The 19,054-nt window shown below is 42.6% G+C and overlaps 2 protein-coding genes across 2 annotated transcripts in view; one reads left to right on the top strand and one right to left on the bottom strand.

Annotated features, from left to right (window-relative positions):
- Nucleotides 1–3,570, bottom strand: part of SNRNP40 (small nuclear ribonucleoprotein U5 subunit 40) — a 34,748-nt gene extending 31,178 nt beyond the window's left edge. Inside the window, exons 1-2 of the mRNA XM_026516834.4 lie at nucleotides 3,380–3,570; nucleotides 622–751 (exon numbers count right to left, since the gene is read on the bottom strand). Coding sequence (XP_026372619.1) covers nucleotides 622–751; nucleotides 3,380–3,523 — 274 coding nt within the window. The 5' untranslated portion in view covers nucleotides 3,524–3,570. The remainder of the gene's footprint in view (nucleotides 1–621; nucleotides 752–3,379) is intronic.
- A 178-nt stretch (nucleotides 3,571–3,748) lies between these two features.
- Nucleotides 3,749–19,054, top strand: part of ZCCHC17 (zinc finger CCHC-type containing 17) — a 52,679-nt gene continuing 37,373 nt past the window's right edge. Inside the window, exons 1-2 of the mRNA XM_026516832.4 lie at nucleotides 3,749–3,842; nucleotides 12,838–12,958. Of these exons, the coding sequence (XP_026372617.1) occupies nucleotides 12,893–12,958 (66 nt within the window). The 5' untranslated portion in view covers nucleotides 3,749–3,842; nucleotides 12,838–12,892. The remainder of the gene's footprint in view (nucleotides 3,843–12,837; nucleotides 12,959–19,054) is intronic.

Consider the following 19,054-nt stretch of genomic DNA (forward strand, 5'->3'; position numbering starts at 1 on the left):
CTTCTGTATTTACCATATAGACCTTGAGGTCTATACCCAAGATCATTCAACATTCTTATTACACCGTTTTAGCATGTTAGCTACGTAGTTTGTGATATGACCAATTCAGACTGATACCTTCTTTGGCACTAAAGGTTTTTTTTTTTTTTTTTAAGATTATTTATTTATTTATTTGACAGAGATAGACAGCCAGCGAGAGAGGGAACACAAGCAGGGGGAGTGGGAGAGGAAGAAGCAGGCTCCCAGGGGAGGAGCCTGATGTGGGACTCGATCCCGGAACGCCGGGATCAGGCCCTGAGCCGAAGGCAGACGCCTAACGACCACGCTACCCAGGTGCCCCCATGGCACTAAAGGTTTTAAAAAATAGGGGCGCCTGGGTGGCACAGTGGTTAAAGCGTCTGCCTTCGGCTCAGGGCGTGATCCCGGCGTTCCGGGGTCGAGCCCCACATCAGGCTCCTCCGCTATGAGCCTGCTTCTTCCTCTCCCACTCCCCCTGCTTGTGTTCCCTCTCTCGCTGGCTGTCTATCTCTGTCAAATAAATAAATAAAATCTTTAAAAAAAATAATAATAATCACTATTTATCAGACAGCAATTACTCCAAATTCAAAAACTCTCTCTTACATATCAGTCGATCAAATCCTGCAGATGCTAAGGTGGATCCATTGGGGTGAAACTTGCAGCAGTACACTTCCCCTTCATGTCCTGAGAGCAGCATGATTGGGGCTTGAAGGGAAGAACACCTTGGAGGTCCCTAAACAAAAAATAGAAGTACAGGGTAGTCATTACACACAGGCAAAGGAGGGTGCAAAAGACATGGGAAACAATAATTGAGTAGATTTCTCCTGATTTAGAAAATGGCAACTCTTCTCATATTAAATGATGCCTCCAATTTGATCCCCTCCTGCTGTAGTGTCCAGTGTCTACCTGTTTACTAACTACTCCCTCCCTCTCCTCCTGTCCCATAGCCAGCTTTTAATTGCTCAAACATGTTAAGCTCATTTCTGTCTGAGGATCTTTACACTTGTTGTTGCTCCTGATTGGAATCCTCTTCCCTTGATCTTCTTGTGTTTAGCTCCTTGCAGTTTCCTCGTCAGAAAGTCTTTCCTTTTTTTTTTTTTTAAGATTTTATTTGTTTATTTGACAGAGAGAGAGAGACAGCCAGCAAGAGAGGGAACACAAGCAGGGGGAGTGGGAGAGGAAGAAGCAGGCTCCCGGCAGAGCAGGGAGCCCGATGTGGGGCTCAATCCCAGGACCCTGGGATCACGCCTGCAGCCGAAGGCAGACGCTTAATGACTGAGCCACCCAGGTGCCCCCAGAAAGTCTTTCCTTGATCACTCAAACTCAAGCAACCACCACACCTCTCCTCTGTATTCCATTAATCCTACTGTACTTTTTCACAGCACTTACCACTACCGCAAATTACCTTCCTTATGTATTTGTTTACACATTTGTTCTTTTTCCCCAATAGAAAAGCACCCTTGAGTGCAGGGACCTTGTAAGTGCTTGTGTCATTCACCACTGTTTTCCCAGTCTCTAGCTCATTTCATTAATGACTGAACTGTGCTTCCCAACCACCCAGCAGGGTACATATTACCCAGGAAAGTAGTTTTGATTATGGTCTCGACACTAAGCCTATGCTTGGACAATTCAATGAAATCAAGGCTGATATTCTTTTCAGAGAGAAGCACTGGTACACTATCAATAGTCTCCAAATGTCTTTAGTAGTTACCAGTTCACTCATTTATTTAAAAAAAATATATTATGTGCCAGGCACTGTTCTAGGCACTGGAAAAATAGTACTGAACAAAATAAACAATGGAGTTTGTGTTCTAGTGGAAAGGAGGAAGAGGAGAGAGGGAGAGAGAAAACAAATAAAACATACAGCAGGTGGTAGGTGCTATGGGAAAAAAAAGCTATGTGGATTAATGCATATGGGGTATTGCAATATAAAACAGGGTAGTCAGGAAAGCCCTCACAGAAAAAGTGATATCTGAACAAAGATTTGGAGGAGCCGAGTGTGTAAACCATGTGGATATTTTGAAGAAGAGCATTCTGGTAGAGTGCAGCAAAAACAAAGGCTTTGAGGCAAGAGCATGGAAGCCGACAAGACTGGAGCAGGGTGAGCAATGAAAAATAGGTAAATCTGAGAGGTAAAGGGAAAATGCGCAAAAGATTCTAAGGATTTTGGGGGCTCTTCGGTGGCTCAGTCGTTAAGCATCTGCCTTCAGCTCAGGTCATGATCCCAGCATTCTGGGATCAAGCCCCGCATCGCTCAGCGGGAAGCCTGCTTCTCCCTCTCCCACTCCCCCTGCTTGTGTTCCCTCCCTCGCTGTGTCTCTCTCTGTCAAATAAATAAAATCTTAAAAAAAAAAAAAGATTGTAAGGATTTTGGTTTAACTCTGGGTTATGTGGAAAGCCACTGAAAGTTTTCAGCAGAGGGTAACACGATCTGATGTTTAGCAGGATTCTCTGGCCGCTGGACTGAGAAGAGGCTGACCATACAAGGGCAGAAATAGGAATACCAGTTAGGACCTTACTACAATGCCAGTGAGAAAATAATGGCTTAGATCAGAAGTTAGTGATGGAGGTGGTAGAAAGGTTAGCAATTTGGTATATATTTTGAGGATGGTGCCAGCAGGATTTGCTCACCGGCTGGTGGAAAGGTTGAGAGAGGAGACACATGTTATTTCTCGATCTGAGCCTTATAGCACAGGGAGAGGTGTGATCATTATCTCCATCTCACAAGAAATGCAGTTAAGAGCATGGACTCGGGGTTTAAAATCTCTTTCTATCATTTGCCGGGTAGGAGTTTACAAACACTACACTAAGAAGTCCTAACTCTTAAGCTGTTACGAAGATTAATGGAGTTTTCATACACAGAGGCCTTATAAGGTACAGGGACTCAACGAATGTTAGCGATTGTTTGGTTGTTGTTAAGAACAGTACTAGTGCTGAGAAATAAAGGGGAGAGCAACTTGCCCCAAGTCCCAAAGGGAGCGGGTCTCATTCATTTCCTCCCTTCATTCATTCATTCATTCATTCATCCATCCATTCTGCAAACTTTTCTGAATGTTTACTCTATGCCGGATCCCTGTGGAAGATTAAGTATGAAAAAGCCCTGGTACCGGTTTTGAGTTCAAGGTCTTTTAACTCTAATTCTCACGCCACCTCACCGGGTGGTCGAGACGCTGAAAATGGGCATCCAACCGGGGAACGAATGAAGAGCATCCGCGGGGGTGTCGACCGCTTTAACGGTGCTTCCCTACTTTAACCGCAGGTAGCTAGTCTCTTTCCGCCCCCGCAGTGCGGGATCACGGGTGCCAGGCTCTCAGAGGGGAAGATGAGCTGAGGGCCGAAGGCCGCCTGCTACTTCACTTACCGCTTGCAGCAAAGCTCCCGGCGCCGTCTGCTGCTGCCCGGCTGCGGGGCCCGACCCCGCCGCTCCCAACAGCAACTCATGCCGCTGCCGCTTGACTGGGACCAGTGGCAACTCTGGGCCTTTGCGCTTTTGCTGCTCTATCATGGCGGCAACCGCTCTCCTCAGCGCCGCCACTGACCGCGCCGACACTCTCAGGCAGCGCGCGATTGGTTCCAACTTAGTTCTTCCCGGAGAATTTCCGGCTTGGAGAAACCAATCGTCTTCCAATAGTCCCCTCTGCACCGCCCCCTAAATGCTCTTCTTTTATTGGTCAGCTCTTGCTAGCGTCACGAGAGTACTGTGCCAGGATTGGTGGGTGGAGCTGGAGTCCCACCTAGGCGCGCTGTGTCTTGTGGGTGGGAGCGCTGTCTCGTTTTGGCGTTTTGCTCAATGCTGCGGCGGGGAGACCGGGAGCTGACACAGAGTGAGTGGAAGGAGGGTGGGGGGTGGGTGGCTGCGGCATCTGGAGGCGGCGCCTCGGTTGTGTGACCTGAGCCTGGCCCTTCTCAGCTGAATATTTTCAGGGAGCCAAGGCGGGCCTCGAGGTCCCAGCGCCCGCGCGTAGCTGCCTGGGTTCCCCTTCTCCGCTGGAGCAGAGCGTTGGGGTCTCTGCGGCCGCCTGAGGCCTTCGACCGCTGACTAGTTCGTCCTGCGCCTGTCGTGTCCAGCCTTGTGTCTGTGACTGTGCAGGACGCCCCCCCAGGGAGGAAAGGCCTGTCTCCCAGCTCCACCAGGCTCTTCTCTGGCTGGGGAGGCCGACTTGTTTCTGCCACTGACTGTGCAGCCTTTTACTAGGGCCTGCTCTGTGCCTCTGAGAGAGACAGAGATGAGAGGAATATCCGACTCCTGCTTCTCCAGAGCACGGTCTTTTGAGAAATTTGGATTCATACCTGGGAACTGGGTCTCCTCCTTAATTGTCCAACTGGTATTTATTGGAAAGAGCCTTGGGGATCCATTGTGAACCAAAGATGGTCCCTGACCTCAGGGGTTTGAGTCCGGGAGGGCAAACACGTTAAACGGTGATCTCACTAAGAACTGTAAAATACGTGCTGCCTAGGAGAGATGCCTGATGCTATGAGTGCCTGAAATAAGCAGAAAGGCATCTGTGAGGAAAGATGCCTGAATTGATACATGAAGGAAGAATTCTGATTACTTGGGTCAAGGGAGGGAGGTAGAATGTTCCATATAGAACAACATGAGCGGGGGCCATGTGGCAAATGGGAGGAAAATGACTAAAAGGCAAAAAGAGGCCACTGTGGCCAGTACAGAGGGAATGAAGGAGAGTGTCCTACAGGTTGCAGCTGGAGGTGGGTAGAGGGGCAGGACTTTTACTTCAAGACTGATGAGAAACCACTGGCGTTATTTTTGTTGTGGGAGAGCGTGCTGTGGTGGGAGAGGTGGCTGTTCAGTCTCAGTAGCATGAACAGATTGGAGGAGAGATAGATGCAGATAGACCACTTAGGCGAGAGATATTAGCAATGAGGACTGACATATTGGTACAACTGCAGAGATTGTACCAATCTCTGGACAGATTCTAGAGATAAGGAGGTAAAATCAGTAGAACTTAGTGATGGATTGGATTCAGGGAGTGAAAGAGAAATCAAACATAACTCCTAGGTTTCTGGCTTATGCAACAGGGTAGTTCTTTTTTTTGGAAGGGGAAGGGAGAGGTCATTCATGACATCCAGGAGGCAGTTTGAGATACAGCTTTGGATCTCAGAGAAGTTTTGGGAAATATTTAGTTGGGAGTAATTTGCATATTGGTGATAATTGAGCCATAGATGTGGGTAAGATCATCTAAGAGAACCTTGAGTGGTCCCAACATGTAATGGCCAAGAACAGGAGCAGGAGTCCACAAGAGAAACAGAAGAGCTAGAGTGGAGGACCAGAAGAATGTTGTCTCAGCAGCAGGAAATGGTGTGTGTTAGAAAATCCTGAAATTTAAATATCATGAGAATTGAAAAATGTCTGCTGGCTTTATCTTCGTGGAGCTTATGGTGTCCTTCATGAGAGTTGGTGTGATGGACCAGAAGCCAGATATGAGGCAAAGATTGAGAGAAGGAAATGGAGGCAGTGAATCTAGAGAGTATTTTTCATACATATGATTGTAAAGGAGATGAGAGGGTGTGGAAGCTGAAGGAGATGAGAGATCACCAAGGATCCAGTTTAAAGAGTGATGGAGAAATTGAAAACATGAGAGAAATTGGGTCATTGATAGTGTTCTGAGAACATGGGAATGGATGGGATCCAAAGTACAGCTGTAGATAGCAGTCTTAGCAAGATGGAAATTAAGGACTTTTTCCAGGGGCGCCTGGGTGGTGCAGTTGTTAAGCGTCTGCCTTCTGCTCAGGGCGTGATCCCAGCGTTCTGGGATCGAGCCCCACATCAGGCTCCTCTGCTGGAAGCCTGCTTCTTCCTCTCTCACTTCCCCTGCTTGTGTTCCCTCTCTTGCTGGCTGTCTCTATCTCTGTCAAATAAATAAATAAAATCTTTAAAAAAAAAAAAAGGACCTTTTCCAGTCAATAGAAAGGAAGAAGAAATTGAAGGCAATAGATAACAGGTTGTTTGTGTGTTTTCTACTGGTAAAATGAGTTTCTTTCTCATGGCTTTTATTTTTTCTGTAAAGCAGGTGATGGTATCATATACTTAGAGTAAGAGGAGGTCAGAGATTTGAGAAGATTGTAGAAAGTGTGAAAGTCATTGTAGATTGTGGGAGAATGAGTAGACTGGAGAAATGTAGACTTGTCTTGCAAAATTAAGGGCCCATTGAGGTCGGAGATCATATTTTTTTTTTCTAGCAACATCAGGCTATTCCGTGTAGGCATGGAGAAAACATAGCCAGGTATGGTGAGGACTGGGGATTTGACTTGCTCAGCACACTTTTCCACCTCTTAATGTGCCTTCTCTTACTGAAAAGTTTGGGATGCTAAAAATGATTTCCTAGACTCCTTTGCACCTAAGGTGAGAATTGAATTTGAAACTGAGTTAGATGTGGAGACAAAGAGGATGAGAGCCATCCAGTTTTGCTGGCAAGTATCATAGCAGAAGCAGTGGATTTTAGTCAACAACTTTATGGTTTAGTGACTTTCTGCAGTGATAGCCATAACTTTCCTGGTCATGGCAAAGACTTATTTTGTGGGTTAAGACTCGTTTCTGTAAGTTCTGAGAGAGCCTTCTCCTACAGCCCTTCAAGTAATTTTGTAAGCCACATAATAACCTGGCAGTAACTCCCACTCTGCTTAACTTAGCTAGCATGGGTTCTGTTGTCTGCAACTATACTCCACTCATGCCAGAAAGGTGAGCTGTAAAGACATGGAGTTAAAACAACAACAACAACAACAACAACAACAAAAACAAACAAACAAAAAGACATGGAGTTAAAGGGAGGTCAGGGTATTAGTGAAATGATGGGCTATGGAATCCAAGCTGGAGAGGGCTAATTGGTTAAGAAAGTAGAGTTCAATAGATTAGGGTTCTAATGAGGTCAAAGAACAGTATTGTCTGCTATAGGACTTCCATTTATCCTTAAAGTCCTATTCAGTTGTCACCTCTTAAACTTCCCTATGTCCTCCAAACCCTTGCTCTCTCTTATTTTCTGAGTACTTTGAACCTAGCCACTATTTTAGCACTGATCACACTGTATTGTAATTGGTTACCGTTATCCCTACCAGAGTAGGAAGTCTTTGAGAGATAGGGACTGTGTTGAAAGGGGTGGTTTAGTGGCATGTGTGTGGCCCTTGGAATGGCCTAATATTTGTCTCTTTCTAGCTATGAGTTTTGGGTAAGTTACTTCATTTCCGTAAACAGGGATATCTACTTCGTAGAGTTAAGGATTGAAAGGAGGTTTATGAAGTGCTTAGCACAGGACCTGACATAAACATCAGTAAATGTACTGAATTGATGAGTTAACTAACAATTTAAAATAGGATAAAATGAAGTACTTCAGTACTCAGTTATAAATGTCAATGTGCCTTACACTGTGCTAGACACTGGAGATTTGGGGAGGAAGGGTATGATAATATGTAACACAAGGGCATGCTTAGAAGAATTTCACAATCTAGAAAGGGAAGAAAAAATGTTCGTAGGATTTGAATGTCATCTCCATCATTCATAGTTTTGTAATCTTAAGCAAAATACTTAGCTTCTTTCATGTCTTAGTTTCTTCCTCTATAGAATGGCAATGATAATTGCTTATCTTGTATTGTGGTCAAAAAAAGAATTAAGTAAAGCTTTTAGGTTAATGCATGGCAAATAAATACTCAAATACTAGCTGTTGGCAAATAAACACTCAAATACTAACTGTTGTTATCAGAGGTCTTGGAGAGGACCTCCAGGATTATTGATTGTAACAACAATGTGGGACAGGAGAATTCTGGTCATGGGGTCTAGTGCCAACATGGTTAACTGTAAGTAAGCAGCCTTTGTCAAATCACTTGACCTTGTTTTTAGTTAAATAAAAGTAATGGGCTAAATGAACTCCATAATTCCCTTTCAGCTTTCACATTTTATGAGACCATTTTTGTGTGTTGTGTTTTGTTTTTTTTCATTTTACTGTTCTTTCTCTGTCCTGCTTTTGGACGTTTTCTCAACTGACCCATGACTGAAGTTCAAAAAGGAAGAAACACTGTAGCAATTTGGTGGGAAGGAGGAATTTTGGCTACCGGTCTCCCACCTTCTGATCCGACCAATATATTGGGCAGAACTCATTTCCTCTGCATTCTTTAGACCAGAATGCTGTGTCTCTCTTCTTTCTCTACCGGTGTTTGGCGCATAGTGAGGCTTTACTCATACTCATTCAAAAAAAAAACTTTGAGTACCTACTGTATACCAGACACTGGGAAGAGAAAACCAAATAAGAAATGGTCATTGGTTACAGTTTGGATGAACGAATCCAGGCCCACCTCATCATTACCTCCTCCATGAATGATGCCCTTCTGATGATGACTCCTCATTGGATCTCTAATGTTGGGACTTAGTTTGTGTTAGAAATTCTTACAAGATTTAGATGTGCACTGCAAATTCTTTTTGAGGTAGTGTAGAATAGTGGTTGAGAGTGCAGGCTCTGGAGTCATTATTCTGTCTGTGCTCATAATCCCAATATTTTTACTTTTCAACATATTCTCCTCTCAATTCTTATACACAGGTTAAAAATAAATTAGAATTCGTTTAACTCTCAGGGTTCTACCCAGTTAGTATTATTCTGTAGCAACCACAACAAATCTAAATCCAAACAAACTTAAATACAACAACAAAAATCTTGGCCAGATCAGTAAGGTGACACATGAAATGAAGTTCCAAAGGTGCTTTAAGTACCTTACCAATTTAATATTGTTCTATGGACTTCTCACTGCTTGAGAGAAGGGAGAGCAGGGTATGTTTGGTTTTTTTTTTTTTTTCTTTTTCAGTTGCATGCACATTAAAAAAAAAAAGCAGCTTTGAAACAATCACAATATTGTGGAGGTACAGTACAAATAACATTTTTTTATGAATCATTTGAGAGTTAAGTTGCTGACTGGATGCCCATCATCTCTGAATACTTTAGTTTTCTTATGAACAGGACATTCTCTTATATAACCACAATATAACTACTATAATCAGAAAGTTAACATTGCATTACTACCTCTAGTCTCCGGGCCCCGCTTCTCCATTCTTGGGCACTGATTCATCTTTCTGGACAGCCCAATATGTGGATGCCATCATTACCCTGCTCTTTTCCACACTGGGTTGCTCTTCTTTGCAGATTTCCTCCTCACCCAGCATAGGTTCTGACCTCACTCTGGGCCACCGTTCCTCTGCTACACCTCCCATTCCTACAGTATACTTTTCTTGCTTTGTCCCTTGCTTTGGGAAGTAGGTGGCTAGTAACTGGGTCCGTGTTGCCCTCTTACATATTCTATTATAGTTTAAGACATTCAAGGAAAATGAAGCACTTAAGGAAGATATTCTGCTTCTAGAATTATTGCAAAGCAACTCCAAATGATGTACCTTAATCTTTGTCAGTTTACTTGCTCTTTGAAGTCTACAGATGTGGTCCTATTTGACTAGACTATGTCTCAATGTTTTATAAACTTTTTTAAAACAGAAGGACTCTTTTTTCCAAATGAACATAGAAGCTTAATAGGTAAATTGGATCAAAGCAGAATACACTGTTATTGAAAGTAGGCCCTTCTCCTATAACCTCCACTCCTTCTTGCTATCATGGTCCCCCCCGAGGCTGGGAAGGCAGATGGGAATCAGCAATAATCAATCACTGCTTATTACTAAAGAGACGCTGCTAGCTTCACAACTGCTCTGGGCTGGACCTATCCGGACTCTGGTTTCTTTGGGGCTGTGCTCCTTCTACCTTTGGTATGGAGGCTTTCCTCTGATTGGTTGGCCTCAAGCCCTACTTCTTTGGCCTTCTTGAACCCCGTGGTGCCTAGATATTTCAGAATTGAATGTTTAAAAATAAACTTGGGGTGCCCCTGGGTGGCTCAGTCAGTTAAGCATGTGATTCTTGGTTTCTGCTCAGGTCATGATCTCATGGGTCATGAGGTCAAGCACTGCTTCCAGGCTCTGAGCTCAGAAGGGAGTCTGCTTGAAGATTCTCTCCCTCTGCCCCTTCCCCCATGCATGCACATGCTCTCTCTCTCTTAAATAAATAAAAATAAATAAATCTTTAAAAAAAACACCTTGGATTAACTGAGGAGCTTCTGAATAACCACCATAGAACTCTAGGTTTCTTTTTTTTTTTTCCCTCTAAGATTTTATTTGAGAGAGAGAGTGAGAGAGAGAGCAAGAGCATGAGCACACACAGAGGGAGAGCGAGAAGCAGACTCTCCACTGAGCAGGGAGCCTGATGTAGGGCTTCATGCCAGGACCCTGGGATCATGACCGAAGGCAGATGCTTAACCAAGTGAGCCACCCAGATGCCTCCAGAACTCTGGATTTCTATAGAACACAATTTGAAGGAAAATTTTAAGTTCCATTTTTTAAAACGGCAACCCTCTACTTTCCTGAAATTGTAAACCTATTACTGTTATATTTCAGGATTTCCCTCAACAATGGATACCGCTTTCCTTCCTGAAGAACTGCATAGGGTTTCTCAGGCTACTGTTCTATGGAAGGAGCCAATAGGAGAGCATTAAGTTACATGGTCATACACTTATACAGCAGAAATCTGTAAGAATCAACTTAAGATTGTTTCTGCCTTTATTGCTCTTTCCATGACCTTTGTGTAGAAGGAACAGGTGATAGACTAAAATGTTTGAGCTCAATTTGGGTGTCTTAGCTGCTGATGCCTGTATAGATTCTATGTTCCAAGAGCTGGAGGAAAGAAGGTCTTTTGATAGAGCCTCTGGCCTCAGGTCAATAACCTTTGTTCTAGGATATGGGGTCAGAACTGCTAGTCGAGGGAGGGAAAGATTGGAGATGAGCCTGCATAGCCGGGAAGTGGGAGAGGAAGGATGTAATCAGGGTGTGATACTTGGATTTAACCTGTTTATCAGCCATTTTTCAAGAACTGACAAATCTGCCTCCATTCTATGTGTTATTAGTAAAGAAGTAAAAACCACCTGTGGCTGATCTAAGCGGAAAAGGGCAGGTTTATTATAAGGATACGAAGTTGTCTTGCAGAACTGAAGGACAAGGATCACCTGGGTCTTCCTGAATTCAGGGGGGTGATACTAGAACCAGGATTTGGAAGACTGATAAGATTTCCTCTCATTTCTTTCTTTCTTTTTTTTTTTTAAGATTTTATTTATTTATTTGATGAGAGAGTGAGAGCACGTGCGTGCACAAGCAGGGGGAAGGGCAGAGGGAGAGGGAGAAGCAGGCTTCTGGCTGAGCAGGGAGCCCGATGTGGGGCTTAATCCCAGGACCCTGAGATCATGATCGGAGCCAAAGGTAGATGCTTAACCGACTGAGCCATCCAGGCGCCGCCTCTCTCATTTCTGTTTTAAGTGAGGCAGTTCAGTTAATGGATGGTCCTGTAGATCAGGAAGACTTTTTTCCCAAGACTAGGACCCGAAGTCGTCATATGAAAGTGAGGGGGGTTGAGGAGAGAAGAAAGTATTTGGTTATGAAAATCTAAGGAAACTAGAGTTTCAAGTCTTATGGTAAGCAAGTATAATTGAGAGGAAAAAGAGAACTGAGGACAGTACCATTAGATTTATCTTTATGTAGCAGTGATTTATGCAGCAAAGTGCATGGTTAAGAGCTACTAGACTGCTAGTTCCCTCTCTGTTTAAAACAGGAGACTGAACAAGAGTATCTGTAAGGTCCTTTCCAACTCCAAAGCTGTAAGACTTGCTACTCAGGCAGCATCAGCATCATCTGGGAGCTTCTGGAAATGTACAATCTCAGGCACCACCTCATTTTAACATGATTCATAAACAGTTAAGTAAATTTGGTGCATCCAAGAATGGATTATTTTGTAGGCATTAAAAAAAAAGAGGTGTAGGGGCGCCTGGGTGGTTAAGCGTCCAACTCTTGGTTTCGATTCAGGTTGTAATTTCAGGGTCGTGAGATCAAACCCCACATTGGGCTCCATGCTTGTCGCAAAATCTGCTTAAGACTCTCTCCTCTCTCTGTCCCTCCCCCTTGTGTGTGCGTGTGCCCTCTCCTCTAAAATTAAACAAATCTTAAAAAAGGTATATGTGCATGTGTATGAATTATTAAAATATACAAGAAAATGGCTGTTAATTAGTGATTAATAATTTCATCATTCCATTAAAAAACCTCTTCTGTATATGAAAAGGTTTTAAAGTATATAAATAAAATTGAATTATGGATGATTTTTGTCATGAATGTATTGTCTGAACTCTTAAAATGAGCATGTGTGTTTTTAATTTTATAAAGAAGTGACTTCAGATTAACCCTCGCATAGTGTTTAAAAGCAGGGACTCTGGTGTCAGCCAGAGTTTGACTCCACTATTTCCTAGCTTTTTGACATAGGCCTAGTAATTTGACCTCTGGAAGCCTTGGTTTTCTCACTTATATAAGAACATAACCTACATTTTGAGAATTTGAGATATTGAGATAAATGAGATATTGGCCGTCTGGTGCTTAACACAGTACCGGGACGTAGTAAATTCTTGATAAATGTTAGCTCTTATTACTATTATTTTTCCCTTTTTAAAGATTCATTTTCATACACACATCTCAAAAGCCTTCCTTTGACAGAATAGTAACAGTAGCAATTACAAAAGGAAAAGCAAAACAGACTAATAGTGTTAGGTAAGTATCAAATTGGAAAAAAAGTAAGTTCAAAGTTTCTGCAACTCCTCAGGATCACAGCGGGCAAAAGAGATGTGGATCGAAGTGCGCGGTGTTAAACCTAATGCTACTATTCTGTGGAGACTAGCTGTGGGTAATGTGCACATTTCTTCTTTAATGCAGATGTCTTTCACATTGTTGTCCGTCTTATTTCTTTGTGATAGGACACTTGAATTAGCTTCAGCAGAAGAGAAATGGAGGAGCCATAGAACGTTAAGGATGAATTCAGGAAGACCCGAGACCATGGAGAACTTGCCTGCTCTCTACACTATTTTCCAAGGAGAGGTATACTCTCTTGGCCTTAAAAACTTACCATTTGTGTTAAGCGTGGCTGAGGGGTGAAAAGCAGCTGGGTTGGGAGCTCCCGTCCGCCTGAGAATGTGTGGAGCGTCACAGTTCAAACAGGAAGGACTAGTGGAGCTGCTATTTGTACCTCCTCTAAGCTCCAGACTCCTAACTGCATACTTGACATCTTCATTTGGGTACCTCACAGCACGTCTGATTTATGTTTTAAACTGAATTTATTCTTCGCTTGCTTGCTTGCTTCTTTTTTCTTTCTTTCTTTCTTTCTTTTTTTTTTTTGAAGAAATTTATTTATTTTTTAAGTAATCTCTACACCTAACGTGGGGCTCAAACTCATGACCTGGACATCAAGAGTCAGATGCTTCACCGCCTGAGCCACCTAGCGCCCCTGAATTTTTTATTTTTTAACCAAATCTGTTCTTTTAGTCTTTCGCATCTCAGCAAATGGAACTACTATCCTTCCACGTACCCATGCTAAATGTCTGGGTATCATCCTTCATTTCTCCTCTTGATTTGATCTTGATTTTCCCTTTCCCTCCAGTCCATAAGCAAGTCATACTATTGCTACCTCCCAAATATATCTCTTGAATGTATACTTCTTTATCCCTGTGTCACCCCATTAATTCAAGCTCTCCATTTCTTGCTTGGCCACTGGGGTCTCTATATCTATTATAGTCCCTCTTCAATCTGTTCTTCCTGTTGCAGCCAGAATAACATCTAAAAAGCAGACTGAACATATTGCTTTCTCACAGTTCTTCTAGGCTTCTCGTTATACTTGAATTCCTTCAGTCTCATTTTCATGAGCTCTATATGACTTGGCCTCTGCCTACCCAGACTGTGGCTTTGTTCTGTACTACTCACACACCAGCCACACTGGCTTCCTTACCACTCTGAGCATCCTAAGCTTGCTTCCTTCTCAGGACTTTTGCACATGCTGTGTCTAACTATCCCACTCTCCCACTAACTTCTCTTCATGTTTTAGGACTTAACCCTAATGTCTCCTCAAGGATCTTTTCCCCACCACAAATAAATAGACTCGCCCTGTATTTGTGTGCTTGTGTAATGTCTGTCTTTCTCACAAGACACTAAGCTTCATGAGGGCAGAGCCTTGTGTGTTTTGTTTGTGGTTGTAGATCTCAGTCCCAGGTAGGTGCGTAGAAAATAATAGGTGCTCATTACATCGTCAGTGACTGAATGATCAGCCTTTGAAGAAGAAGGCATTGTATTTGGAGAACAGACAAAACTTGGGATTCCTGTCCTAGTGCTTTTACTTACTGTGTGATTCTTGAGACTGCCTCTTACTCTCTTTGAGTCTTGGTTTTCTCATTCGTTAAATGGAGACAATAATTTCTTCCATAGGATTGCCATGATGGTTAAATAAGCTATCATCTATAAAAACAATGCCCGAGATAGAGGAGGAATTCATTAACATTATCTTCTTCCTCTCAAAGTGAAAGTAAAGCCAAAAAATTGTTTTCAGTGTCTTATGAGTGCCTGTAGTATTTTAACAGTATCATTCTTACTTGCTTTATGGTTGTTCATACTTGCTTTATGGTTGACAAAAGCTTCATCTTCTAATAATGGGAGGCCTTTGACGGCAAACTTTGTGTTTGTCAGTTGGTTATAGATAATTGTGGCTCTTGACTTCTGTTAAGTCAGTCCCAACTTTTAATATAAAGTCAAGATACAAAGGATAATAACGTTCGAGCAAATAGTAAACAATTCTGCTCTTCAGAACCTTTGTCCTTTTTCTTTAAGACCTGTGGTGTTCCCAAAGATCAGTGAGGTACCGGGGCTCAGAAAAGGAAGTAAGTAGCTCTAGGATGAAATTGATTTTTCTGATGATAAAGTTCGTTTGTCAGGTATTGCACAAAAGGCAGAGAAGAGTGCTGTGCCCTCCACAAACTGACTCGGCCACTTCGAAAGTGGCTCCTGCCCAACAGCTGCTTAAATGAGGTGGGACTTGAATTAGTGTAGGTTTTATATGTTACTGCTAAGGATGGATGGGCTAGGGTAATGTTTGGGGAGAACTTAGTAGTTCTAGCTTAGTATTTCAGGAGCACATTTGGAAAAATGATGGTTTAGAAATGACTGGAGTTAGGGAGAGAGAAGTTGCTTGATAAATCATAAAGAAGAAACCATTTTTCAGAATACTCATCCACAAACATTTAATGAGTACCTAATATTTCAAAGAAGACTCGGTTACGTTAAAATTCAAAAAAAATTGTAAGTCTAACGTATGTCAGCACTTTTACACATTCTGTGTCATTGACTCTCCAAAAAATTGTTACCCTCTTTTATGGATAAGGAAACTCCTCTCAGAATTTAAGTAGTTGCCCAATGGTTAATAAATAGCAAAACTGGGATTTTATTTTATTTATTTTTTAAAAAGATGTATTTATTTATTTTGGAGAGAAAGTACTAGTGTGGGAGGAGGGGCAGAAGGAGAGGGAAAAGGGAAGCAGACTCCCTGCTGAGTGCAGAGCCCTACGCTGGCTGATCTCACAACCCTGAGATCATGATCTGAGCTGAAACCAAGAGTCGGATGCCCAACCTACCGAGCCACCCAGGTGCCCCCAAACTGGGATTTTAAATCAAGTCATCTCTCCAAGTCTCCTTTCTGCTGAACTGCCCCTGGGGTTGTCCAGCTGCACATAAATGCATGGTGGAACCACAAGAACCTTAAGAGAACTCTTTTAACTGAATTAATTGATAGAAGGAGGGTAGATGGTAAATCTTGTTGTTCTAGTTGTTCTAGTCATTTGGTTCCCAGTAACAGCATTTATCACAGTCTGTCTTATATGATTGTTACTTGTGTATGTGTTTGTCTCCTATACTAGAGTATGAGTTACTGGAGAGGAAGGGGCATGGTTATCTCATATATCTTGGTAACTACTTCAAATTTATTTAAAAATAGGCTGGACATTTTTGTAAAGTGTTTTTATTTCGCAGTACCTAACATGGTATCTTGCATATAAGTGCTCAGCAAATGTTTGAATAAAATTGAACCCAAGCCCCTTAGGACCAGTCTGCCTTGAAGAAACTGGTGGTGTAGCCCATAACCTAGCAGTTCTCTTAGCAGGCTCAGCAGGGCTGGAGAGTTCAGCGACTGAATAAGTGAGAAGCCAATATTCATCCTTCTCTCATCGTCTGAGAGGTTGTCTTGGTGCTGGAGTCAGTGAAGCATGGTAGCAGGTGTAAGTGTAGCCGTGGGAGTTGGGATTTGGCTCAGCCCAGCCATAGCCAAAGAAATGCTGAAGGGAGATTGGTGTTGGTGAGGTGGAAATGGCATTGAACTAGAAGTAGAAAGACTTCTGTTCTTGCTACTTTCTACCTTTGTGACTTTGGACAAGTAACTTCGGTCTCTGAGCCTCAAGTTGCTCATTCACATTATGGGATAACTAGTTTCAAGGCCAGTGCAACCTCTACTCCGAAGATGGTAAATTCATTTTACCTAAACCCCGAGTTCAGTTGAGATAATTACTGAATTTTTCCCCCTGAGTTACTTGACTAATTATTCTTGGGACACCAGGCAGACTGTGTGATCATCTACAGCAGGTGCCATTCTGTTCATTTCAACTCTGACTGCACCCTGGGAGACACGGTGATGGAAACACCTGGTACTGGAAATAGGCAAGGATGCCTTTTCCTGACTGAACAGTTGAGCGCATCCATTCTGGAGCACATTAACTTTTCCTTTTGGGAGAGGCCAAATTAAGGTCTGTTAATGATATTTCCTCAAAAGATCATAATGTGACACTGGAATTTCAGGATTGAAAAGTGAGATGGTCTTAATTTACAGCAGCAAGGTGAGTTGGGCTCCAAATTCCAGATGCTTCTTTTAAGTTTGTTAGATAACTCTGCCCTTAATAATGTTATGCAGTATGAAACACCTTAGCCCTTTTTATAGAACTGTGGAGCAAAAATCAGTTACTAAATTAAAGCAAAAGCTGAGGTGCCTGGGTGGCTCAGTTAGTTGGGCTTCTGACTCTTGATTTTGGCTCAGGTCATGGTCTCAGGGTCGTGGGATCCAGCCCTGACTGGGCTCCGTGCTGGGGATGGAGCCCGCTTCGGATTCTCTCTCCCTCCGCCCCTCCCCACTCCTTGCACGGATGCGTGCACAAGTACGTTCTCTCTCTTTCTCTCTCTTAAAAAAAAAAAAAAGTTTAAAAGCAAAAGCCTTTAGTTGGTCCAGAAAGAAAGGATTTGCTTTTATTGTAATTAAAAATTTACAGTCTTATCTTTATCCATGTCGCCCTGTTTTACGGAAAACAACTTGCTTTGTGAACTTGGGTAAGCACTTTGTGTCTCTGGTCTTCACTTTTCCTCATTCGAAACATGATAGGATTGCACCAGCTAATCTCCGACGTTCTTCCTCCAGTTCCACTTACCTTGATTTTAAGTACTAGTATCTGCCTCATTGTACTGTTTCTTTGGGACTGTTTGGTCCCTACCCCACTATAGCATATTCATCAGTATAAAAGAGGACTTTAGAACTTTGGTTCTTGGGGCACCTGGGTGTTTCAGTCGGTTAGGCATCTAACTTTAGCTCAGGTCACGATCTCAGGGTCCTGGGATCGAGTCCCTCTCCTGGCTCTGTGCTCAGCAGGGACTCTGCTTCCCTCCGCCCCTCCCCCCCGCTCGTGTGCGCTCTCTCAAATAAAACCTTTTAAAAAAAAGCTTTTGGTTCTTAACCCATTAATGCTGTATCATAGAGTTATTTCAGGTGCCCATTTAAAAATATGAGGCAAATGGAAGTTTTTGTCTCTTTCCATCCTAACATTGAGGTGAGTAATGATATTTGGTGGAGTAAGAGGCACTGGACTAGGTGTCAAGGGATCTAGGTTCTGTGCCTTGTGTCTCAGTTAGTTGGGTTTCCATTAGTCACTAACCTTTTTTGTGCATCAGTGTCTTGAACTGTAAGTTATTAAAAAGCCACAATTTGTTGAGTGTACATTAGGTGCCAGATATCACTGCGAGGCACTTTGTGTACAGCATGTGTTCTCTGCAAGAGGAAAGTGACTATACTTGGAAACTTACGCCCTAAAAGGCAAGTTGTATTCAACATCCCACAGCTAAGGAGTGGCAGAGCTGGGATTAGAAGCCACATCTTTTCACTCCAGGGCCTGTGCTCTTTCTATACCTGTACTATGGATTCTACCTCATCTGCAGCAGAGGGACCTACCATGTATACTTCTGAAGATCGTTCCCAGGAGCAGATAAAATGTCAAATGTCACATTGCTTCTGCATTAGAAGTTTCTAGTTCAAGGGAACTCATGAGCCATTCTAGTATAATTAAGACTCATTGGGTTCAAATCCCAGCTCTGCTGCTTACTGGTTTTGAACATTGGGTAAGTTACTTAGTCTGTCCATCAGTTTGTCATCAAATGAGAATAGTAAGAGTACCAATAGCATATGGTATCACGAGGAGTATGTAAAGCACTTTGAACAGCGTTTTATACGTAGTGAGTAGTCAGTATATATTAGTGAAACAATAACAGTGCAGCAGGGCTTGTCCTATTCACTCCCCTTCTCTTAGTTATGGTGAAGCTGGAACAGTGAGTACCCAAGATGAAACAACTAATTAAAGTCACTGAAAAAATAGAGCTTATATCTATAAGATTATATTGAATACTTTATAAATAATATTTTGTGATCAATATGGAATGTAGTGACAGTTTTAATCCTAATCCATGGGTTGGAGGGTAGGCTAGAGGATGGATGGGAGGCAGAGATAGAGTCTGGTATAATGTTTTATCTGGCAGTGGTTCCAGACCTTTCATTACTATTACCTATTACATAGACCCATCAAGCCTCTAACTTATGCATCTTAGGTCACCTCTATTAAAGACTTGGGGACAACTCTTTTTCTCTCTGATTACATCTTTTTAGGTTCTGTCAGATGTCTGTGTATTGATTTTTTTCTGTAGCTGTCTTATAAACCTGAGACTGGTTTGGAGTTAAATAGAGCAGGCTATATCATCTGTTTTGACTTGAAGTTTAGGAAAAAGGGATGTTCTATATAATCCATCCCAAATTATTAAAGTTCTCTATATTGGGATTGGGGGCCTCAGTCC

Source organism: Ursus arctos, unplaced genomic scaffold (genome assembly GCF_023065955.2).
Source record: "Ursus arctos isolate Adak ecotype North America unplaced genomic scaffold, UrsArc2.0 scaffold_32, whole genome shotgun sequence".
NCBI classification, from domain to species: domain Eukaryota; kingdom Metazoa; phylum Chordata; class Mammalia; order Carnivora; family Ursidae; genus Ursus; species Ursus arctos.